Source organism: Poecilia reticulata, chromosome 2 (genome assembly GCF_904066995.2).
Source record: "Poecilia reticulata chromosome 2, P_reticulata-male-v2, whole genome shotgun sequence".
Lineage (NCBI taxonomy): Eukaryota > Metazoa > Chordata > Actinopteri > Cyprinodontiformes > Poeciliidae > Poecilia > Poecilia reticulata.
Genome location: NC_088831.1, coordinates 23,452,829 through 23,477,637, shown reverse-complemented (window position 1 = coordinate 23,477,637; position 24,809 = coordinate 23,452,829). Strand labels below are relative to the sequence as shown.

General features: G+C 39.5%; 1 protein-coding gene across 4 annotated transcripts; it reads left to right on the top strand.

Moving 5' to 3' along the window:
* The first annotated feature begins 1,836 nt into the window (after nucleotides 1-1,836).
* On the top strand, nucleotides 1,837-24,772 carry ppp2r3b (protein phosphatase 2, regulatory subunit B'', beta). Of its 4 annotated transcripts, none has more exons than XR_014085156.1 (15): nucleotides 1,837-2,031; nucleotides 2,469-2,848; nucleotides 13,657-13,842; nucleotides 14,197-14,300; nucleotides 14,857-14,959; nucleotides 16,575-16,649; nucleotides 16,753-16,839; nucleotides 17,962-18,118; nucleotides 18,604-18,652; nucleotides 18,732-18,821; nucleotides 18,914-19,089; nucleotides 20,822-20,940; nucleotides 21,044-21,150; nucleotides 21,468-21,636; nucleotides 23,390-23,471. XR_014085156.1 is itself a non-coding variant. In XM_081600986.1 (15 exons), exons 2-14 carry the CDS (start codon nucleotides 2,501-2,503, stop codon nucleotides 21,609-21,611), a joined length of 1,620 nt encoding a protein of 539 aa, XP_081457112.1. In that variant the 5' UTR covers nucleotides 1,837-2,031; nucleotides 2,469-2,500; the 3' UTR covers nucleotides 21,612-21,636; nucleotides 23,390-23,625. The 4 variants fall into 4 exon arrangements, 3 of the variants coding, with proteins under 3 accessions (XP_081457112.1, XP_081457106.1, XP_081457120.1); XM_081600986.1 differs by having other exon boundaries at nucleotides 21,593-21,636; nucleotides 23,390-23,625; XM_081600980.1 differs by lacking the exon at nucleotides 21,468-21,636 and having other exon boundaries at nucleotides 23,390-24,772.
* The last annotated feature ends 37 nt before the right edge of the window (nucleotides 24,773-24,809 follow it).

The window sequence follows — 24,809 nt, the reverse complement described above, 5'->3', positions numbered from 1 at the left end:
CACAACGGTGTAGTTTAGATTAAAAGACTATTCATGTGGTTGGATGACACAGGGAGCCAGACCACATCCAACTGTGGCAAGACCTGAAAATTGCTGTTCGTAGATGCTCTCTTCACACAGTCTGACTAAGCTATTTTGCAAAGAACCTATTTTGGGCATTGATTTTAGATCAGGGGTGGGCAATCCTGGTCCTCGAGGGTCGGTGTCCTGCAACTCTTAGATGTCTCCCTGGTCCAACAAACTTGAATCAAACAGCTTAATCACCTCCTAAGTGCAGTCAGGTTCTCCAGAGTCCTGCTAATGACCTCATTATTTGACTCAGGTGTGCTGAAGTAGATGCACCTAAAAGCTGCAGGAGACCGACCCTCGAGGCCTGGAGTTGCCCACCCCTGATATAGATGGTAATGCCAGTAGAGGCATATTCAAAACGATTCACATGTGTAATTGCAATAAAACTTTGCTCTAACACGTGGGGACTGAATACACACACTACCTTTCCCAGCCACAAACCTAACAATGAAAATCTAATTGCCAACATTCTTTGACTTATTAATCGGTGCAATGGGTGAGAATGATTATCATCCGGAAAACTTATTTAATGAGGTTATATTTGTTTTAAAAATACATTTGAGAATCACTCATAATGTACAGTTTTGTTGTATGCACCGTTACTAAAATTGTCTACTTTGTTTCCCACCGTCAAAATCTGAAATAAACAAATTAACATAATTAAATATATCTGCCTGCCACTGTCTCGGGTAAGCAGACATCCACAATTAAAGAACGTCATATTTAACACAAAGCTAAAAACAATCACCAGATTTGCCGATTTAAAGATTTTAAATGAGCTGCGCACAACACAGTGGCTGAAATGAACCTTGAAGTATTTGCCCTACGATGTGTAAACTGAAACAGCGAATCCAGAAGGTCAAAGAAACGAAGTTTATCCGTGTTTCCCTGGCTTTCCATCTAACAGGTGTGAATGATTGGCAATCAGGTGTGTCACTCGAGACTGAGCCAGCTCAGTATGCTAGTTCGTTATGTGACCAAATAGGTCAACTCTGATCTTTATAGAATAGAATAGAATAGAATAGAATAGAATAGAATAGAATAGAATAGATATTTATATACAAGAATAACAAAACTGATCCAATTCAATGCAAAACAAAAAAACATAAAATAAATTAAATTAAAGATAAATAAAACAACTTTTATGTGCAGAACAACAGCCATAAATCCATTCATTAATTACATTTGCATTATATAGTTGTGAAGTTAGTCCAAAATATAAGTCTGTGATGCAGAGATAACATATTGCTTATAGCAATTTACATTTGGGGGCTTAGTGATCTTCTCAGTTCTTTATTATTGAAATGACTCTGCTCTGTATTAGTCATGAGCTCCAAAGACCTGCACCACTTTCATAAGGACAGCATTTCAGATATTTTGTTTTTGTTTTGTTTTGTTTTGTTTTTTTCTGCTTGGAAGAGTCATACTTGCAAGTAACAGACTGCACAGACACTGGTAAGTCATTTTATTTTAAGCTTTCATTTATACTTTTTATATTAAATAATATGGAAGGTCATTGTACCAAAATATCAAGTTTAGTATTTTTCCTTTGCATAGTATTAATAGTCTAGTCTTATAAAGATTTTGACATATTAATTAAAATAATAAAAAGAAGTTATTGGACGAATAATAGGCAGAAAATAATACTCAGAAAGGAAAGGGGGAAAAATCAATTCTTGTCAGTGATTGTAGCCGAAAGCTAAGATCCCAAAAAAAAGCACCGGAATTCTCATCACCAGGAGCAAACTTTTCGAAAATCTCGCGACAGTCTAGTGCGGTTACTAGGGGAACGCGATCTTAAAAGTTATTTGCTCCATTTGCCCCGTTTCACTTCCAGGATTTAGCGCCAGGACCGTAGCTTTATTTTTGGTCTAACTGTATGTAAATGCAGTGTCGCTCATGAAGGAAAAGTAGTGCAATGAGATACCAGGGCGTTTCGCTCTACAGTCCGCTCACAGTGAGGTTTGTATGTTCGGTTAGGTAGCATTAGCATCTCACAGCTATGTAGCTAACTGAGTCGGAGTTTATTTTCACCAAGTGGCATCATTAATAGACCAATTCTCTAAACTGTGGTTTATAATTTGTACGTTACGGAGCCGATTTTACGTGAATCACAGATGGGTTGAAGTGTTGTGCTCAAGAATATATTTTAAATGATCATTTTTGTGAGAGTAGAGATGCACGTTCATGTTATACTTTCTCCCTGTGGGCTAATATAGATTGAAAGTTCGCGCTACAATTCGATATTGTTTGCGAATGTTAGATGTTTACTTCAAACTCAAGGTAGATGTGTTCGTCTGTAGCATTCAACACTGAGATTTGAATTCATGCCAATTGTTTTTTCTGAAAAAAGACAATGTTTTGCTTTGACACTGATGCTACTTTCCTCCCCTACACAGTTTCGTCCTTCCGAGAAATATTAGTCAGCGAGATGCCGTCACCACAAGTTCTCCAACCGGTTCTCAAAGTAAAGGTTGATGAGCTGTTTCTCAACTGGCTGAGTGATCCTGGAACACAATCGGTCCTCAAGGATTTTCTAGACTTAATTAAAAGTGGCGAGTATAACGGCTCAAGCAGTGGAAACGCGCATGACAAAAAGTCCTTGAGCTTCAACGAGAACAACAATGTAGCATCTCAGAAGAACCTGTCCGAGAAAAAGCCCCTGGGTACCAATTCAAGCCCTGCACCCAACAGTATCCTGCCCTCTCGTAGCAGCAGCAATGCACGGGTGACGGGACCCAATGGGAGAGTACTGCGGAGGTCTGTCAGCACCAAGAAGGTAAACTATCTCTTTAAGCACAAAGTTATAACATGGACACTGCATTATGATGGCCTCAGACACAAGATGTGCTCTTCTTGTAGCTCCATCCATCCATTGTGTTCTGCCTATCCAGATCTGGTCACAGTAGTAGCACGTACAGGTATTTCTCTCCTCGGCATACATACTTCATCTCATTCGGTGCGATTCCAAGATATTTCCAGGCTGGAATGGAAATGTAGCCCCTCCACTGCGCTCTGGGTCATCGTCCATATTTTCCTCCCAATGTTATGCATGTGGATAAATTGTGTTAAATGACGGGTATTTCAACCAGCCTCCAAGTAACAACAAAACACAAATAACGGCATTGATATCTTGGTGAGGAATCGTGTTATTGTTTCGTTTGACTTATTTTTGTTTTGTTTGCAAAAGAAAAAGGGAGAAACATCCCCTACATACTTACTATCCATCAAATTTGTACTGGCCTTCAGATATTTTGTATAAGTTTCTTAACCAGTGATTTAAAGTATTTATTTTTTCTTGCCATAATCTACTTTTAGCCTTCTGCAAGAAAATATGGCTACGTGACGGCAGTGAATATTATCTATTGGGGAAAAAGTCACTGAAAGTTATTTTTGTTTGTTTAACTGTCATTATTTCCTAATCATATGAGTGCATTGGCCCATAGCTCAATTATATCGTAGATTTGAGCATTTTCAATCACTATTTATCAATATGATAAGTAATGCTTAGTAAAAAGATAGAAATAAGTGATTTGCAGAGCTTAAATACTTTAATGCAGCATGGCTAATTTATTGGTAATAAATAGATGGAGGTAGGACTTCATGTGGATTAGAAAATGGAGTAATAATTGACCTGAAGGCACAAGTTGAGCTTCCATCAAATGTTGTCCCATTGTTATTTTTAACAATGAAATATTTTATCAATCAACAAGTTTTTTTATATAACAAAAACCCAGCCTTACAAGTTGAAAATGCAAGAATCTTCAACCAGTAAACGTGTTTTATTACTTAATAAAATATCTGTGAAACAAGAGCTGCAGTTAAATGATGTTCTGATGCAGGACATTCATGTGTCGTATATTTTGTGTCAATAAATTCAAGTGTAAAATGACTAAAACTAAACAGATTAGTTCTGTAGTTGTTATATTTTTTGTTGAGTTTTTGCAACATTTTAGAATAACATCAGTGGAAAACTTTGTATTGGGGGCCAATTTCATGTTTTCATGGAAGAGAAAACAACTGATTAGGAAAAATTCTGCATATGTGGATGTGTTTACTGTACTTCCGTGTTGGTGTCTTCGCTTGTATTTTAACTTTCTCTTGCTGGCCACAAGAGGCTGCTGACAACGCCACAGCAGTGATTATATTCCAAACAGAGTCTTCATGTTTGCAAGTCTATGTTATAGATATTAATCAAATTGTCTAGCCCCTCCCGTAAATGAACGTGGTATGCGGTCAGGGAGTGTTTCACCCAGCCCTACCTGAATCACTCAGGTTGCTCCCTTAGTTTTTGTGTTATTGATCTTATTTCATCACATCTAAGCCTCTGGGACAACTAGTTTTAATTGTGGGGGTGGGGGGACAAATCTACCTGCCAAAAGGTTAAGTCAAAAGAATGTTTGTCGAAGGACTTGCGTCCCGGTGTTGGATTATGAATGACACCGAGACCGTCAGACAGCTGGGTGTACGTGCTTCTCAAGAATGCACAACCAACATGATGCCCGACTCGCTAAAGAGGGGCACAAGTGAACATTCAAGTGGTTATTGGTTGCCCATCTGTTTCCTTGCTGCCTAGAACATCAGGGCAGGAGAACATGGTCTTATTCCCAGAGTTTCTTTGGTGAAGTAAGTCCAGTTTCTTTCTCGGTTTCTTAACTGCACACACTGACTAGTTTGCATGGGAAACTTGCCGAGTGTTTTCTCTGTTTCCATGTGGGAACGGTTTACGTGGATCCGTACTCTGCCCAGTAACCTTTGGCCCCAATACCCGCACCACCACCGATTATTGTAAAGCAGCTGCTGGACAGTTTTTGTGTTCCGCTGCGACGTGTCACGCGTTGCGACCGCTCTGATTCACTCGGTATCAAAAGCGATAATGATGTCGTACGGGTGTGATATTTCTATTTTGAGACAACAAAAATAAATTCCGGCATTCAGATGCATTCTTTAAAGGATTACTCAAAAATTCGATTTATGTCACACTGATGCAGGCTGGAACAGCTGCTCTGACTTTGACATCAGACACTGATAAAGATAGCCTTGGTTCCCTTGTGTTGGCATTAGTTACCCAGAACTCTGGCAGTGAGATGAGGTGTGGCAGCACATTCATCCTCTGCTTAATTTACTTTTATGTCGTCTCTATTGGATGCTGCCCATTGTCAGGATATGTGGCTGTAGATTGTTTATTTAAAGTATGTACAGTAAATGCAAGGTCTTTGTGAATGATTGACTTTCCTGCCTGCTAGCTCAACCCATAAAATTATTTGTCTTGTGAGCGGCACTTGGCCATCGAGAAAGAACCAATACTTTGTGGACGATACGCAGCAGTTAAAACAACTTTTCTTCAACGTGACGAGGAGAACGCGTTTCTCAACCTCTATCTTTTTTTTTACTTGCTTAGTGGGGTTAACATAGCTGCTGTTACAAGCAGGGGCCTCTGAGAACATGTTATCAGTTGCCTGCCTTTCAAGAGGGGGGGGGACATGGTGTCATTTCCCAAAGTGCTTTTGTTTTAGTTGTGGTTGAATGTCAGGAGCGGATAGTTTCAAAGTGTGGTTTCACATCAGATCGGAAAAAGCTTTAGCAATAGGTACGTTTACGTTCTGTGATTTCAGACGGAAAATAGCTGAAAATTATAAAATACACCTGTAGAAACTACACCACATTTTCTACGGTGTCTTTTACAGTGGGGCATGAGATTTAAGATTTTGTCTGTGGTGTTCTTTTGCTTTCTTCAGTTCATTTTATCCATTGTGTTTATTAATGTCTGCATGCATGTGCTGGGTAAAAAACACCCTGAAATCAGTTCAGTCATGTGCTGATGAACACCTGTTCTTCCCAAACATGGGTTCACATTTCTGATGGTAGACTGTCTTATTGAGCAAGAAAAAAATGTGCTCAATTTAAATAAAAATAATAATGATGATAAAGATGCTGCTGCTTCAAACAGCAAAAATGATCTATCCTCTAGATTTCTAGAGGAGAGTTTTTTTCTTCAATAAACTATATTTACAGGAATAAGTTTGAAGATGAGAAATATGTTGTAAACAAAAAATAATGAATAAAAAAACAGAAATGGCACCAATGGTTCAGTGTCCTCCCTGTGCTAAAAAGTCCTTCGTGAAAAAAACCAAACAACTTGTTGCACATGTGCACACATGCTAGTTGATCTCTGCTGTGCTGGATGTTACTCCCCTCTATCCCTTCACCCAGATTAGATCGTCACCTTCATTAACAATATTTCTCATGAGCAATAGGATCCCTGCTGTAGCTGAATACCCTAAAGTCCTCTAACTTTTATCCACTTCTTCTACTCTGCAGGCTTGTAGTTTTTTTTTTCCAGCAGTGTGACGATGCTATTGCTTTTATTCTTATGCAAGATGGCTTGATCTGCTTACATCATAAAGTAGACCCTGGCACCCATGCTGTCAGTCAGTGCGTTCATCATGTTATCAGTAAATCAGGCCTATGTTTGGCACATTTTCACATTACATTCCTAATCCTTGTCACATATATTGAGCGGCAGCAGCACACTTACTCATGATGTAACCGCGCTGTAGCTTAAAAGGTTCTGTGCACAACACCCCTCTGGTGCAACTAGGTTACTAATGCTAAATCTAAAGTTATCTGTTCTTAGCATTAGTGGAGCAGCGTGTATGCTGCTTTAACTAGTGTTTGTTTGAGTAATGGTCACTTACTCGAAATGTTTAATTTTAGCTGTTGTGTAATGAGGTAAATATGACGGGGCACATGTTTGTGTACAAATCAGATTTACTGCCGGAGTTTACAGATTAGAGACGCATGGTGGAGTCACCGGGTTCCTGTGTTTGTTTTCATGTTTTTAAATTGATCCATCAGAGTGGAGACTAAAGACAAAAGCAGCTTGTTGAGCCGCTGGCGAGTTGTAGTTCGGATTGATTGCCAAAGGTTTCTCATCTTCATGATTTTAAGGGCAAACCCTTAATGTGATCCCAGAAGCAGGTCAAATTCTAATAGGCATCACATGCTGTTGTGATAGCAGCAGCTCTTGCCTCTTAAAACGTAAATTTAGTTTGTTTCATGCTGTCAGAAACTCGGCAGTAAGGGCAAAAAAATTCAGTTTAATTTCTCTAAAAATAAATAAATAAACACAAACCCATCAAAAAGCAAAAATCTTGAAAAAGAAAATGCCAACCAAAATAAATCTGATTACAAACAAAACTTGCCACTAACGATGAACACACAGGGAAATTTATACACAAAGATCAGCATATAAGAAACAAGGAGGGAAGGAGGGAGGACACAAAGACAAATAAATGCACCTAGGGATTTAATTCAAGCCAACAAATTATAACTTCAACACAAATTTGACAACTAAAAACATCATAACATGAAGACATTTCCAATCCTTGGGATGTAGACATCTTTGTATTTTCTTCAGAGTCAAATCCCTCTGTTTGCAACAGCCTGATGGATTCCTTCACATCCTGGTGTTGCCTCATAAAAAGTCAATTTCTTTAATCTCAGCAAAAATGAAAAGACAGTTAATGACCTAAACAAGCAGCTTTTATCAAATATGTGAAACTATGTTAGCAAACAAACTGTTTTAAATCAATATTGCAAAAAATAAAATAAAAAAATTATACAATGTGCTGATGTAAAAAACAGATTTTCTAGCTAGATTATGTAAATGGTTATAACGAGATATATTTATATTGGTGCCAATTTACAAAACGTCTCAGGACACATTGAGCTCAGTTGATTTCTCAGTTTTCTGTCTAAGGCTGTGAACAGCCTTCATACATTCCTTTTCAAACCAGTACAAACCAGTGGAAAAACTGGATTCTGTGAACCTAAGAAAAAACGACAAGCTTTTTTAGTTTCTGTTTACAATAATAGTGTCGTAAACACATAAAGGTTTATTGACTTAGCTTTCCCATGTGAGCATTCTGTCATTTTTTTGATTGTCAGACGAGAGAGTATGCGTCTCTCTGTATATTTGGCTTTTGGAGGACAACTGTTGAGCTGCCAGATCTGGATATTAATGCAGGACAGGTGAATTTGCCATTCCAGGGCAGCGAAAACTGGAAGTGGGATGTTTGTTTGAGGACTAAAGATACGCTCTTGTTTCCCCATATCTAGTTTCTTGGGTTGCCCAAACAGTGTTTGGTGATGCTTTTAATAGGCGCAGACTGAGTTGGTAATGATTCTTTGAGTTTGACATGCCCACCTCCCTCCCTCCCCTCCTGCTCTCAATTGCCCATCAACTATAATAAGACCTGGAATGACTGGCAGCTGAAGCTTGCAAAGGGAAGTCGAAATAAAAATCATAAAGATTGGATGTTAAGTAGTTTGTAATATGTGATGAAATTGTGGCTTGACTTGCAACTATTTTATCATGGAGTACTTTGTTTTAAATTTTCCTTTAATTATGTCTTTCAGGATCAGTTTATTACAGATTATTGTACTGTAATGTGTAGCCTTTGAGGTAGATCCTGTTTTTAGGAATCTCATGGTTCTGTAATGTCGGGATTTCTCATCCAGTTGGATTTTCGGGCTCTTATCAAGGACAAAGTTTCGCCAAGGCGTAGCGTGTGGAAGCTTTTTACGAGAAACATCGGTAAACACGAGCAGCGCGTTCTCATTATCAAGGCGCATCTTCCCAATTGATCGCCGAACACTGCAGGCAACAACAAGTCCCGTCTCTTTACATAACCCTTCCACGAGCACGGAGGAATGTAAACTGGAAAGGGCAGATCCACCGCTCACACCCCTCCCATCCCACACACACACACACACACACACACACGGTCCAAGTGAGTTCCACACACATGCACCCAGTCACTCCTTATCTCCACCAACAGCTTTGAAGCAAGAGCTCCCTGACCCGTCCACATGTGTGTACGTGCATGTTAGGTAGAGTTAGGGACAGCAGGCAAGAGCCGAGGGTTTTGCGACCAGATCTGGAATGGGAGGGAATGTCACAGTAGCAGCTGCTCCGTTGCATTAAGAGGCACTGAGGCTGACAGAGGACAATCACAGGGACATACCCCCGAAAGAGGACCCTCCACTGTGGTGAAGTCGCAGTGCAGATCGCCTGTGGTTTGCGCGGCCGAGAGAGGGGAACGCTGGATTGAGGCGTGTTTGTGCGCGCTACTGCCCCATCCTGTCTGGAGCAAAGATGAGGATGAGGGAGCTTACTTTACGTCAGGATCCCGACCTCAGGAAGGAGCTGGCTCTCCTGGCGCGGGGATGCGACTTTGTTCTGCCTTCTCGGTTCAAGAAGAGGCTCAGAGCCTTCCAGCAAGGACAGGCAGGTGTTTTTGTTGAGTGTGCTGAACTTTTGTGTCGTAAACGTCATTGTCGTTTCTCGTTCTTGGAGCGGAAACGAAACGGTTGTTGAACTTTCTGAAGGAAAGGTAACAAGAAGTTGTTGGGTTTTTTTTTTTCTCTCTCTCTCTTTCCAAAGATGAGGGGGGGAACTTTCTTCAATCTGATTATATTTCTGTTTTGGTACATTGTGTCCAGTTGCTTCCCTGTCCTCTTTCTGACCACATCATTTGCAATGTGCAAAATGTCATGTGGCTTAACAGTTGTGCTCAAGAGCTCTGCAAGCATGAAGCGAGAGAGGAGACAGCGCGGGGCAACAGGAGATGTTTATGTCCTTTTATAGCCATGGCTGATACCAACACAGAGCACTGACAAGCAGAGGATCAGCAGCATTTGTCATTTGTCATGATAAAATAAGCAGATTATCACTTGTGGTTTACAAGCATCTTTTGGGCCAGGCCCAGAATTTAAAGGCCTTAATAAGCTGTTGTTGAAATCTTTATTGATAATGAATCAATACAAACCCCAGAGGCATTATTTAATATGTTTAACAAGATGCAGTGCGGGTGTGTTTTTCATTATTAGTCACAAATCGAGTCATTTGTAAATCTATTAGGGTGAACAAATGGACCTTTGTGTAGGATTATGACTGATAGTAGCATCATGATTTCAAGTTGCCTTATTAACAGAATAACATAACAATACTGACTGTAACTGGTTTCACCTGTCGTTGTGTTATTAAAATGCTACACTCTTATTATTTGGTTGAACTAAATGTCACTTTGTGATGCACAAAACAGGGATCTTAACAGTGTCATCTCATAACTCCAACGTCTTCACAGTTGGAGATTTAAATGGTTTTCCAGTCGAGTTTGTGGTGATGGTGAGACTTCGACAAGCCTAAAGTTCTGCTGTTTGTATTGCCACTAAAAAGGAGGACAATTACAGAAAACGACAAACATCCCACATCAACAAAAGCATCACAAAAGACTTTCATTGTGTATTTGATCTAAAATTATGCTTCTTATTTGGTGTTATTTGCTGATGAATGAAAATTGACTAACAGTTTGTGTTTGTCATTCTGTGATTTCAGTCTTTAGCAATAATTGTTTTCTTGGTTTGATTTGAAGGTTTTCATTGTTTAATAGAGCGAGAAGGTTTGAGTCCAGTAGAAGATTATTCTGATTTCTGCATTGATGCATCCGAAGTGGCAATACTCTAAAACTTTTTTTTTAATTACTGAACCCAATTAAAAAATGAGTCTATTTACTTGTTCTGAAAGACATAAGTAGATGAAGAAACACATATTTGCTGTCTTCTTTTAGTATAACCTTATCAGGATTCCTTACACTTGAGTTTATGTATTAGAAGACTTTTGCACTTTGAAGAAATAATAGCAAGACCTTGATAAGAACCCAGCAGCGCAGCAGTTTTCTTTTTCTTTCAAAGATTATGCACCTTTTTTATTCAATATTGTTTAACAGTGATATCTCGTTTGTGATATCGGGAAGTTTAACAGAGTTTATCAGTACAGCAGATATCAATGTGAAGCGTAAAAGCATGACTTGACTCCCACAGCCCTGGGGCCGAGTTGGGTTCAGTCAAGTTCACCTTTTATCAAATAGACTCTGTTGGCGTGAAAACAAGCAAACTAGAGAATCCACCAAGAATATGATTCCGACTGAATAAGTTTTACCACAACAATTGCATCTTCACACCTGTGGGGAAAGTTAAAAAAATCTATTTGTTGCCTCCTATTTTACTAATGAGAGGTTAAAAGATCTGTCTTTAGATTATGTAATATCCTAAGTAAATTGGTCTAAAATGTATCAATTGGCCCAGATTTTCCTTAATTTTTGTGATAATTACATATGAAACCCATCTCATCTTCCTCCCCAAAGGCTTGAAAATCAGCCACTGTCTACTCTGCAGTGTTCATGGTTAGCAATAGTCACCTTCACTGTTTCCAACTTAATGACTTTTCAGACAAAAACATCAGAATCGCCAGGTCAGGCTTTTTAAAGGTCGATGATCTGCCTGAAAACTGCAATCGGTGCACCGCTACTAAAATGTGGACCGCTTTAATGCTTTGGAATTTATAATAGGTTTGCATTTTAATTTAAAAAAAAATTGCATGTGATACTCTGATACTGCCAGTTTAGTTTTTTTCTTTCTTTCTTTTTTTAATCAAAAGGCACTACATTAATATGAACCAACTAGCTGGGTTTTTGTAGGTTCTGGACACGGAAAACGATAAAAACTGAATGTTTTGAGTTTGGGAAGGAAAAATAATGGAATTACATCATGTAGGATTAAAATGTGATTGTCTAGAAACGGGTCCCTTTATCTATTGAATTTGGGATTTTACTACTAATTGAAGGGCTTGTCACGCTTTAGCTGAGCACCGAGTTAGCTCACTGTTATAACAATAGTTACAATAAAATATACCATGACGAAAAATAAGTTTTATCAACACTAATTATATCCCTAAATCAACAAAAAGACATTACTAGCCAATTTATCAGTGTTGTATCAGAAGTGGTGACTCAACCTAATGTTAGCCAGACACTTCAACAAGCTGCTTCCTATGCTAAGATCCGTGATACAAGAAAGTTACAAGTTTTTGCTCAAATAGCCCTTTTAGAAAAAAGTGCTGGCAGAGCATTTGAAGACTTTAGAGTCCACACCTGAAGATTATTTAGTTTACAGAAAGCACAGTTTTTTAAAGTTAGAAATAACTGAAAATATGTAATATTTTTGCACTGCAAAAATGTAAGCTTTTATTCATTTTTAGGTGAAATAATGCGTTTAATTTGTGAAACAAGAAATGCCAAATTTAAAATTCGAATTTGGTTAAAAATAAAACTGAATTTGAGGAAAAATAAAATGGTATTTGGAAAGTACAAGGCTGTTTGCTGCCTTTTTCTCCTTTCTGTAAGCTTTATAAAACAACTTTTATGTAGATGTGCATTGGTGCACTTTATGAATTAAAAGCGGTTTGTGTTTAAGACCAAGCCAACTTTGAACTGTAAGTTTTGCATATCGGTTATGCTTGATACAAGTTTGATGATTTTTATGACCTAAATGCTTCTTTGTGTTTTCCTTTTCTCTAAAGGTTTTGTATTTGCTTTGGGGAAACTGTGATAAAATAGAAGTCAGGCCTTTACAGAACAGCTACTGTGGTATATTTTTGCCCTATAGCTGACCCTCCAACTGTGGAGCCCTAACGTGTCTCCTGTCAGAATTTAAAATTAACACATGCACTACATGCCCCCTATAATTAAACCATTAATTCTGTCGTTTACACATATCACACTACTGCCTCTAATCAGGTAGCAGTTTTTTCACACCGTGCAAAGATGTCTCTGCTTGTTTTGTTTTTTTTTCTTCAGTGTGAACCACAAACATTCCTGCACCATAGCATTGTACTCTATTGATCCCTGGGGAGTCAACATTGTGGTTTTTGAGAGAACATATAATAGCTTCTAGTAATCTAATTTCAGACTGGAAAACCTGGCTTCACATCTTCAAAGCCACCACACCGATGATGTACATTTTAGAAAAGGTTATGTAAAAGTGTCCAAAGTGCACTTTTACAGTTTTAATAGTTGCCACCAATTGTTGCGATAATCAATTCCAAGTACTCTATTGATAATGGCACAATGATGCAAATTCGCGCTCTCAATAAAAAATACACTTTTTTTTGTTTTTTTAAAGAACACTTCACACTGGAACTGGAAGTTATTTTAAATATACAAACTAAAACATGACAAACAAAAACAATAAATAAATATGAAATAAAAATCACACACAGCAGAAACGACAAATACAATGGGTTACGATGTCTCTTTAAATAACATTGCCCTTCAGGAAATATAAATCAATAGAATGGAAATGATCAAATCCATTTTATCATGTGATTAATTGATTATTCCGACATGCAATAAAGGTCAAAAACTGCTCTGGGAGACTGATGTGTTAATCCTACCTACATTTGTCTGAGCTTATAGAATTCAAAAAATGTAACTAGTGGAAAAATTATGTTAAGAATTACTGAAACATATGACTTCATGCACATCAGGATTACCATTAGGTCCTAACTTCATCAGGAATATCTATTGCAGATAAGTGGATAATGATTATGAGTCCTAAGTATTCACAGGCCTTCCCTGATGAGGTAGAGATATGGCTACATGTGGAATAAGCTGAGTTAGCATTTTGCTGCGTCAGTAGCTAACAGTTTTTGTCTCTGTTTTGTTTTTATTTTTTCTTCTTCAGGCCCAGGTGAGGACGGAGGAGCCGGTCACCACTGCACTGAGCGAAAACATTCCCAAGTTTTACTTCCCACAGGGCCGGCCTCAAGCCAACCTCAACATCGACGGCCTCATTTCCAAAATTGAGAAAATATTTTCGCAATTTCCAAATGAAAGGGCCACCATTGAAGACATGGGGCTGGTCGCCAAGGTGAGAACGTGAGCAGTCGCATCGTGGTCCGGCCGCCCACCGGCGGATTATTTTTACTGGTGCCATTTGGCTTCCGACGATTTGAATATTTTCTGGTTTAAAAAAAAAAAAAAAAACTCAGATTGGAAAATATTATTTCCGTGTTGCAATGGAATGTGGTCAGTGGCCTGAGGAGCACCTGAGAGAAAGGACAGCTAGGTTTACTTAGTGAAATCTGTAAATGATATAATACTGCCCTTTTTTCCCCCACCAAACATACTATTTAATTAAAACTCGCATCTGTAATTATTTTACATTTGCTGTCTTTTAGAAGCTGCCCTTGTCATGCACTGCCTTGTTTTTCTGTCATCTTAGGCCTGCGAGTGTCCCCTCTACTGGAAAATGCCATTGTTCTGCTCAGCTGGAGGCGACAGGACGGGTTTCGTCTCAGTACACAAGTTTGTGGCTATGTGGAGAAAGTAAGACAATAGCTATTTTTATTCCCGCTAGACCATTGGGTCATTCTCTCCCAGCTAAATAGCTCCCACATTGGCCTCTGAACAATAGTGGCCGCTCACTCGGGGAACATGGTCACTGAAAACACATCACCCTCCCACCCCACCCCAAATGGACGTCATTGGCTTTAGAAAGAGCAGATAAAGTCACAAAGGAAGTAGAGGGCAGTAAAGGGAAGAAACTAACCATTTAGTGTTTTACTGTATTAAGCTGAGACACTGTGGGGTTTCTATGAGAGTATCTATGTGCTGAATGTTGCTGCGTGCAATAGGCATGCCCTTGTTTTAAGAGAACTCGAGGCAGACGTGGCCTTTGACCTAAACCCATGACTAGAGCTTTCTACGTTTGGAGGCCTTAATCAACCAGCGCCGATGCTGAATTCCAATTTCAGAATGCATTATTCTGCACTTGTAATCTTTAGTCTGAGGAGTTAAACCCTGACGGAATGATGAAAAGTGGCTTTTGGAGCCAACGAGGCAGCAACTTCACAACCATCTGTTCTCTCTTTTGCTTTTCCAGAACGCTGCAGACCTGTCATGATGATGCTTCTAAATTTGTGCACCTCTTGGCCAAGCCTGGCTGTAATTACCTGGAACAAGACGACTTTATTCCATTCCTGCAGGTACTGACTGCAGCACACCCAGGGAGAGAGCAGGACTTGGCAGTGTGGGATGGCAAAATTGCCCTGGCTTGGGTGGTGCAAACTGAGCTTAATTTGCGGCATGCCCTTCTGAGACCTTCCTTGTTTATGTAAAGAAGGGAGAATTTGTGGTTTTTTGTTTTTTTTTAAATTGCCATGCTGAAGTATTCCTAATACATGTTCATATTTTGTCACATTATGACCACATACTTGAGAGGGTTGTATTCCAATGTGCTTCATTGCTTTTTTTTTCAGTTATATTAACACAAAGTGGTGCATAATTGTGTAGTAGAAGGAAAACTGTTTTTGTCTTCTGTTTTTTTCTTGTGTACATTTGTATTCAACTCCCTGAGTCGGCACTTTGTAAAACCATGTTTTGCTGTAGTTACAGTTCCAAGTCTTTTTGGGTGGGTTTCCACAACATTGCGTATCTACAGATTAAAATTCTAGACAATTCTGTTCACCTGACTAAAGACGATACAATTTGTTCTCTAGTGTTCTCCAAAATATTAGTTCAACAACCAGCTGCGTTTTTGCTTAGCTTAACTTGCACACAGACTCCTTAAGTATTTGCCCCTGATTTTATCAAGGGGACAAGGGTGTAAAGAAGATGGATGGATGGTATCACATTAAAGAGTGTCAAATACAAAATGTATGCCATGTTTTTTGTTTGTAAAAAAAGAAAAAGTGGTAAATGTGTAGTTTTCCTTCCACTTTCCTTTAGTAACTCCGCTTGTGTTGTCGTTCCATCCAGCAGGTTGTTTGTGGGCCAAGCTGGCCCTTCCCTGCACCTAATTCACATTCATGCTTGCGCGTGAGAGCTTTCACTCTGAGCTGAACACCGGTTAGCGTAGCGGCAGAGAGTCCGTGTGGCACACGCTGTTTAATTTGTACGGTTCCTCTTGGCGAATCGCCTTTGACTGTTTTGATGAATGAAAGGTGGATTGCAGTGGAGTAGATTTGACTGTCCCGGCCTGTTTCCTGTGGCCAGTGATTTATGTGTTTTCTATGATTTAATTTATCCCAGTAAGAGTCAAAGAGGCATGACGGCTGCCACGGAATAAGGCCTTTTAATTTCATTGCCACCGTCGCATTTATGTCGACGCTTTCTTCCTTTGGTGGGTGCCAGGAAGGTTGGGTAGAGGAAAGGCATGAAGAATTGTTTTAATAAGACTGTAACTGCAGTTTATTAGATGCTTTAGTGACTTCATGGCATTATGAAAGCGGTAGTATTTGCTCAACTGTCTGACTCGGTGCTTTAAGATTTCACAGGAACATTTGTGTTGGCCGGCTTCTCTCGGTAATCTCTGATGTGCTTTCTGCTCCCATGAGAATTGTGACAAAATGTGCAAGAGGCCGACATCTGATGTCTCTATTAGTGTGGATTCATACTCCTGTTCAGGCAGGCTTTGGGATATATCTTTCACAGATTTAAACCAGATGCGGACTGTTACTTAGCTTGTCTTTGAAAGTAACGGTGTAATTTACCAGAACGTATCTGTTAAAGTGGCGGTTGTAAAACTTCACAGGACTAAAAATGATTGTTTCTTTTTGTGGAGCAAAAACTGAGTAAACCATCTGTACTTTATGCTTTCAGGATGTAGTGAACTCGCATGCAGGCCTGGCCTTTCTGAAAGAAGCACCGGACTTCCACTCGCGATATATCACCACGGTATGTGGGGAAAGAAAGCCCATTCACAGGGCGATGGTACCGAACAGGGTTTTCTGTTTCTGTGTCATTTTTGGAAGTTAACACACCGCTGATTCTTTTCCAGGTAATTCAGAGGATATTTTACAATGTGAACCGGTCATGGACTGGAAAAATAACCTTTTCTGAGCTCAGGAAAAGTAATTTTCTTCAGGTAAATCTCATAATCATTATTCATCATTATTTTTTTCTTATATCTGGTGCCCCATGCAAATTTATTCATACACCCTTTAACATTTCCACATTTGGTCACCTTACAACTATTAACTTCAAAGTATTTTGTTGATACTCTGTTGGATCAAAGCAAAGTAGTAAATGGTTGGCAAGTAGAAGTACTAAGACAAAATATGATACATTTTGTCTTACTTTAGTTAAACTGACAAGTATATTTGTCCCTTCAGAATCTAAAATATTTTCCTATTTATCTTTGCAAAATAGCGTAAGCTGAGTAAGACAGTTCTGGCTTTACCACCTAAAGACAATAGGCTTAAATATTATTTTATCAATCAAACCACATTTTATTTGTATTGGTCCAAATTACATCAGTGTGTAAAGATATTAAATATTGCCTCATTTTAAGTAGTCATTGAATAGAGAAAGTTAATATTTTAATAGTTTACAGTTATATTAATACATTCTGCCACCTATGGCCCTTTGAGGCATGTTTTGTTCATTATTTTTAATCCTTTATTTAAATGGGAAAATGTCTTGAGACTCATTGTCTCATTTACAAGAGAGATTTGTCAAATACGTCAACAACGAATGGCATAAAAATAACAATAGAATCTATTTAACAATTCTAAGAATCAAATGTTCAGCTTTGTTTTTTAGCCGTTTACAACTGCTCCATATTGGGTGTGCTGTGGCGGCGCAGGGGTTGAGCACAACCCACATATGGAGGCCTTAGTGCTCGACGTGGCCGTCGCAGGTTCGATTCCCGACCTGGCGACCTTTGCCGCATGTCTTCCTCTTTTCTCATTTCCCACTTTCCTGTCAATTAACCATCAAATAAAGTCAGCTAGAGCCAATAAAACCTTTAAAAAAAAAAACCTGCTCCGTATTTGTCTTTTACATTAAATCTGTATATAAAAAAACGCATTGAATTTTGTGCTTGTAAGGACAGAAACTATTTAAAAAATTTCCGAACATGGAATCTTTTTGAAGACACTTTATTTAATTTGGGGATTTGTATATTATGTTTTTTTAGATCATGCTAGAATATTGGGTTGAACGTCGCATGGGTAGAAAAACTTTTCCCGTCATTTATTTTGCACAGAATGTGGCGCTGCTGGAGCAGGAGGAAGACGTGAACCAGCTGACGGAATACTTCTCCTACGAGCATTTTTATGTGATCTACTGCAAGTTCTGGGAGCTGGACTCTGACCACGACCTCTACATTGACCAGAAAGACCTGGTGCGGCACAATGACCAAGGTGAACCAGTCGCCATCACTTAATCACATCAAAAACTCTTCCCTACCTTTTTATTCAACACCAAGCCATTACATTTGCTCCATTTATGACATTTTTGTTATTTCTCCAGAATCTGAATGGGCCGATAGGAGAGTTTTGTAGCACCGTATTAGCTCCTCACCCCTAGCCAGTTAAAATAGATTAATCTCCCCCTCTCTTCACACCACATGTTTTTAGCTGATGATTCGAGGGTGAGGCAAGGGAAATAAGACACAAGATCAATAAGAGAGCAGCGTATATACTCTGCTTCAATGACGCCATGTCTGGAACAATTTCTAACACTATGCGGTCACAGCGATGACCACCGTGAGTTATGGTGCTGTCACAAAAACCGAACTGGAAAGAATGAGAACGGGGGCCACATGTGTCGAGTTGTTCAGTGACCGAGATGGAGAGAGAGAGAGAGAGTTCTGTTGTAAGCCACCGCTCCGCTTTGTGTTTTGCAGCCATTTCCCAGAAATTGATTGAAAGGATATTCTCAGGAACAGTTACAAGGTGAGTCGAGTATCAGAATATGTTGTGTTAATGTACGCTACCAGTATTTATCCTCTTTACCTGCTGCTGTTGTCATCAGGGACAGACGGGTGTATAAGGAGGGAAGGCTAAGCTACGCTGATTTTGTTTGGTTCCTCATTTCTGAGGAAGACAAGAAAACCGACACCAGGTATCTTGACTTTTGGTCGCACTGATTGTATCATCCTTTCTTGTTTTCTAAACTGATTGTATTTTTTTATTTTTTATTTTTTTCCTTTGCAGCATAGAGTACTGGTTCCGCTGCATGGACCTGGACGGGGACGGGGTGCTCAGCATGTATGAGCTGGAGTACTTCTACGACGAGCAGTGTCAGAAACTGGAGGCCATGGCCATCGAGCCCCTTCCGTTCGAGGACTGCCTCTGCCAAATGCTCGACCTCGTCAAGCCCGAGGTGGAAGGTCGGCGCTGTTTCACATTTATCCGCGTAGCGCGCAGTCTGGCTGTCCCCGGTGGCAGATGCACAGGCGCGTTTTCAGGCCAGATCATTGATCATCGGCCGAGGGAACGGTTACAGATGAGAGGACTAACTGGGCCGCCTGCGGCCAGCTGCTGGTGTCATCCACACTGTCAACAAATTCCCTCCAACACTTAACTCCTCCACTGTGTGATTTAGAAGTTCACGGTGGGGTATGCATGTTTAGTATTGACGGCCACTGCTGGAATGTGACCCAAGTGCAGCCCGATGGTGTGCTGCACGAGTGGAGTTGTATAAAATTACACGTAACCCGATATGGAACAACCTCTTCACCAAGATGTTTTTCCCGAACAGTAACTAGGCAGAGCGACCTAAAGTATTCGAACAGATTGTGGGAGGGGGGGCAGTTAAAATTCTTCACGTAGGTAATATCATAAATTCAAAGAATATCCATACCGCTGCCAAGACGTGCAACTTTAAAGCCTATTGCTTCTCTGCAGCTGAGCAGAAACAGCTTGAAGCCTTCGTTGTCTTTCCCACAAATACACTAACTGACAAAACCGGGATTTTTGAGTGTATATCTGAATTTCAAGCAATAGACAACTTAATACAAAACAGGGTAACCTTTGAGGAAAGGGAAATACCTGTAAATCTTTTTTGTGTTTAATAGTATAGCATCGAGGACAATGCCGTTTGTCTTATTTTGGGGAAAATGTCCTCTTTCGGGATGCCCCTCTTATGGATCCAGGTTATTGGAACATAGATGTATATCAAGTCCAAGTCCAGCACTTCATTAAAACCATGTGCTCACAATAAACTCAGCAGCTTTGTTATATTTTGTCGTAATAATAATACTTTGAATAGCATGACATTTCCAGATATATCAATCAATGAATTTTATTTGTACAGTACATTTCAACAACAAAGTAGATCAAAGTGCTTTCCATCATGAAAACATAAGTCACATCTTGCCCCTTGCTAACGATGCTTTTGGCTTGGCTAATGCTAGCACGTTTACTCTGTTGATGTGACTCACTGATGATTCAACTTGTAACATGTTTCAGTTCCAGTTGTGCATGTGCAAACGAGACACATAGTAAAAAAAATTGTTTGCGTCCTTCATAAACGTTCAACTTTGAACGTCGTAAATTGTAATCGCAGGAGTTTCGGCTACTTTCCATGCAGACTGAGCGCGTGCATGGGCGGTTATACGGTTTTAAAAGTCAGGATTAGTTTCTGGAAGGCGGCTGAAATATTGGCTACATTTCTTGCTCAGTCTTAAATCCCATTCAGTACAACAACAGACATCAATGGCTAAGTTTAGTTGAGGAAATGATTGGCCATTTTACCAATGCTCGACTAATAATCAAGGCATAAAATGGACAAACGATATTAATTTTGTTCCAGAATTATTCACACTTTTGTCACATTACACCCCAAACATCAAAGCTTCACTGGGACTTTACATGATAGGCCAACACAGATTGGTGTATGACTGTGAAGTAGAAGGACAAGTATGCATCCATTTTCTCCTTTCTCCCTTAAAATAGTAGGTCACCTACTAAGTAAATGGAGTTCATCTGGATGTAATTTAAACTCGCTGTAAATTCAGCAGTTGCTTGGTAAATTTAAGAAATGTAAATACTTTTTAAAGCCACTGTTTGGGAACTTAAGTGTATTTTCTTTTGTTTTTTTGTTTTTTTTGCTTTGGGTAGATAAGATAACCCTGCGGGATCTCAAGAGGTGCAAGTTGGCCCACATCTTCTTTGACACTTTCTTCAACATCGAGAAGTACCTGAACCACGAGCAGCGGGACCCCTTCTCTGTCATCAGGGTGCGTAAGACGCGATGGGTCGGGGTCACCCTCCCATCAGAGGTCAGGGCCGTTTTCTAACCTCTGCTGTTTTGTTTTGTTTCTTTTTTGTTGTTGTTCCCAGGAGGCTGAGACGGACGGCCAGGAGGTGTCAGACTGGGAGAAGTACGCAGCAGAGGAGTACGACATACTGGTGGCAGAGGAGGCTGAAAATAATCAGTGCAACGATGTGTAAGTGTGACGGCAGAAAACAGCTGCAGCTCCAATAATCAGGAGGGGCATATTTTATTAAAATATCGACGGAGCGCAATGTCCACCTGTTGGGAGTCTTTCAGAAAAGTTTAATCTAGACATTTTCTGCTTCATCTGATTGTAGAAATACCATTGTGTTTTTAACTGACCGTGCTTTAGAGTTACATCAGTTAAAATTTCATGTTTGTCGTACATTTATTGATGCTAAAAATGGACGAAAGAGAGCTTCTTAAAGGTGTTTGAGCTGAAAAGTCTGGTTGTTTTGAATTGTCTGTCATGGTGGACGTTTTATGTAGCCAGCTTGCTGTGACTGAGGATAATGTGCAGCAGCAGATGAGCTCCCCCCAAACCCCTCGCCCCTCTGACAGTGAATCAGTGATTAAACCAGGCTGTTGACAGGCATGTTGTGTGGCGCTTTTAGGAACACCACTGACCTCTAAAGACAGGCAGCTCCCCAGAGAGCAGGTAAGACACTCAGGGTTTCAGCAGGGACAAAAGTTTTCCTCCTTCCCTTTTTTTTTTTTTTTTTTTTTTTTTTTTTTTGTTCCTTCTCTCTGGGAAAGTTTCAACCTTAAACCTACTCCTAGCATCTATCCTCTCCCCGCCAAATATTCGCACATTCAAGACAGAAAGTAGACCTGGGAGTTTATTACCGAAACTTACAGCTTTTACATTTAAATCTCTTATTTTACCTGAGGGGAAAAACATGAAAGCTCCTCCTCATCTGTCCCTGCCGTCGTGTGGTGCTCCCGTGTCCTTTCCGGTTACATCTGCTTGCTAAAAGACGCGGTTCAACGTCATGGATAAATCTGTTTTACTTGCTTTCTTGCCATGAAGACTAATTTCACCCATTACGTCCTTTTGGCGTCCTTTTAAAGCTTTATCGGCACCATGTGGTGAGCTTGTAGAAAACCGGCGATCTCTCTTGGAGAGTTCTCGTCAACGAGAAAACGTCTTCTGCTGCCAGGTTTGATTATTCTTCAACTCCTGGCAAGAAAGCAAGCGTGTTTCCCGCCTGTGTTCATAGCATGGATACATTTACCCCATATTGCTGTTGAATGTGTAGAAATGGCACAAGTTTTAAATTCATTTAAAAATATGCGTTTTTATAATTCTTTCTATCAAATTTAACTCACACACAGTGAAATCCAGAAGTGTTGACACCCCTTGAACTTGTCATATTACAACCACAAAATGTCCTGTTTTAACCAGATGGGCCAACACAAATTCAGTTCAATTCAAAACTACTTTATTTATTTATTCCCTTCGGGATAAATAATCTACTTCATTTGCTTTTGTAAAATCTTTTTCTGGTTATATGATTAGATGTTAAAGTAGGAGAAGTGATCCTTAACCGTTGTGATTGGTGGTTTAAACTTCTTCCTTCTCTCCTCCTTTTCAACTCCTCTAGGCTTTGGGTTCATAGTTCAGGGTATTATTTGAGCTTTGGAGCTAGTCGGCTGCTCACAGTTGTGCAAAAAAAATAAATAACCCTGCATAACCCGTACATACCAATTGTCCAAATTTTTCTTTTTTTTTAAATCCTTCCATCTGCACAGCATCATAAACCAGAGGGAACAATCGTCCCAAACATGCAGAACCAAAACCAAAAAGATTATAAACATTTTTTTTCTTTTGAAAAAGAACAAATCGGGAGCAACACCAACATACTAACACCATGAGTCGTGTAGTTCTAGAAAGACAGCAGCACGTAAATGTGAAGCGAAAGAGAAATTGTAATAATCTGTGAAGAGCAGCATGCTTTTGTTTTCAGCTCAAAGCTTCACTTTCCAGCAGGAACCAAAGATCTTCATCTAAATCCAACTAATAATCTGTTGCGTGGCCTGAATGTCGATTTCAATCTGACTGATCTGGAGCTTTGTTGCAAAGAACGTTAGCAGAATGGAGAAGGATTTCAGTTTTTAGATGTCCAACGCTGGTAGAGGCGGAAAACCGTGCATCACCGTCCATCAGCTTTGTATTGGTCCATCCCAAAAAACATTTAAAAAAATTCCAATGAAATGCAGTTCAAAGGGTGTGAATACTTTTGCAGGAACAAGTACCTGTTAGAAGAGCATCTCAGAATACATTTTCACCATGATTGTTTTAAATCCAGCATTAATTAAAAGCACCTCAGCTTTTTAGAGAATTTCCAGAGGATTTATTGGTAACCAACCACTGTGTTATTGGTAATGCCCGTCTCCTTGTGTCTGTTTAGGTATGATAATCCCTTGAGCCCGTTGGGGCAGCACATCTCCAGCGAGCTAGGTCTGACAAAGAGACACTTCTTTGAGATCCCCACACCACACTGCAACTTGGACATGGACGAATACGAGTACGAAGACGACTTCGAATGACGCCCCCCCCCCACCCCCACCCCCTGACCCATCCTCTTCCATAAATACAGTCAACGTGACGTGGGTATGAAAACAGCGTCACGCAAAAAAAATAAAATCAAATCAACAGACGCAAGACTCAAAAACCAGAAGACGCCTTAAAAATTTCGAAGTCCCGCATGTCTAATGAACGAATGGTGTAAAAAAAAAAAAAAAAAACCGTCTGTGGCGCTGCAAGGTTTTCAGCACTCGGAGGCAATTTTATATTTTCATGTGTTATACTTAAAAAAAAAAAAAAAAATCACCAGAGATGACTTAATAATGTTGAAAGCTGTAGCTCATTTTTTGTGTTTTTCTTTCTTTCACTATTGTTCCCTCCTCATGTTAAGAAGCCTTTACCGTCACGGATCATTCAGGGAAAGTCCTGCCGCACCAAAACATCGGAGTTGCCAACCGGCATTAGTTCTACACCAGATCTCCCTGAATAGTTTTTAAGAGACCTTATTGATTTCGTTCAGGGATCAGATTTATTGGCTAATGTTACATTCCAGTAATCATATCAAAGGGTTTTTTTTTTTCTACGAGGCTGTAAATGCTTAAAGGGTCTGTTGCTGTAAACTCCTAACGAGCCACAGTCTAAGCCTTCTGCTCGCCGTTCACATTACCACACACACACAAACCGCACACTGTACGTGTCTGCGTTCATTAGGACTTTAATGTAGAGTTGGGTTTCTAAATTATTTGAGATGAATTTATGAAGTATTGTACATATTTATTATGAGTTTGCCGTGTTGTAAATGATGTGGAGTTTTAGACATTTTTCTATGGTACAGAGTACTTTGCGTGAATGTGCTTTGAGAGGAAATTAAGGAACATTTGGGGGTTTTTTGTTTTTTTTTTATTATTAATAATGAAGCTTTAGTTACAACAGTAAAGGAATAGTGCTGGTTTTTATACTGTATGACTAATTTCATCTGAAAAGAATGTGGGACGTTCTCAGAATGTATGATTTTTTTTTAGTTTTTTTAGTTTTTCCAGTTGCCCGTTTTGTTCTGTCACCGTTTTACTTCTGCTGTGCACTCACACCTGCATAAATGTTCCGATGCCAAACACAATAAAATATTTATTTATTTTTTCCACTTGCTTAAGGATTTGGCAGGAAGGTAAAGACTGAGAAATGTTTTGTATAGTTGGATAAAGTGGCAGGAATTCAGGGACAGGCTATGATGTAGTACTGGAAAAATAAATTCAAAATAAGAGTTCAATCTTTCTATTGGTCTAATATTTGAAATATTTTAGCTA

Bases quoted from the DNA above. Each gene is read 5' to 3' on its own strand.
- ppp2r3b (XM_081600980.1), top strand. From the start codon at position 2,501: ATGCCGTCACCACAAGTTCTCCAACCGGTTCTCAAAGTAAAGGTTGAT. The intron at 16,840-17,961 runs GTAAATCTCATA...TATTTTGCACAG, and splicing joins GGAAAAGTAATTTTCTTCAG to AATGTGGCGCTGCTGGAGCA. The intron at 20,941-21,043 runs GTGCGTAAGACG...TGTTGTTCCCAG, and splicing joins ACCCCTTCTCTGTCATCAGG to GAGGCTGAGACGGACGGCCA.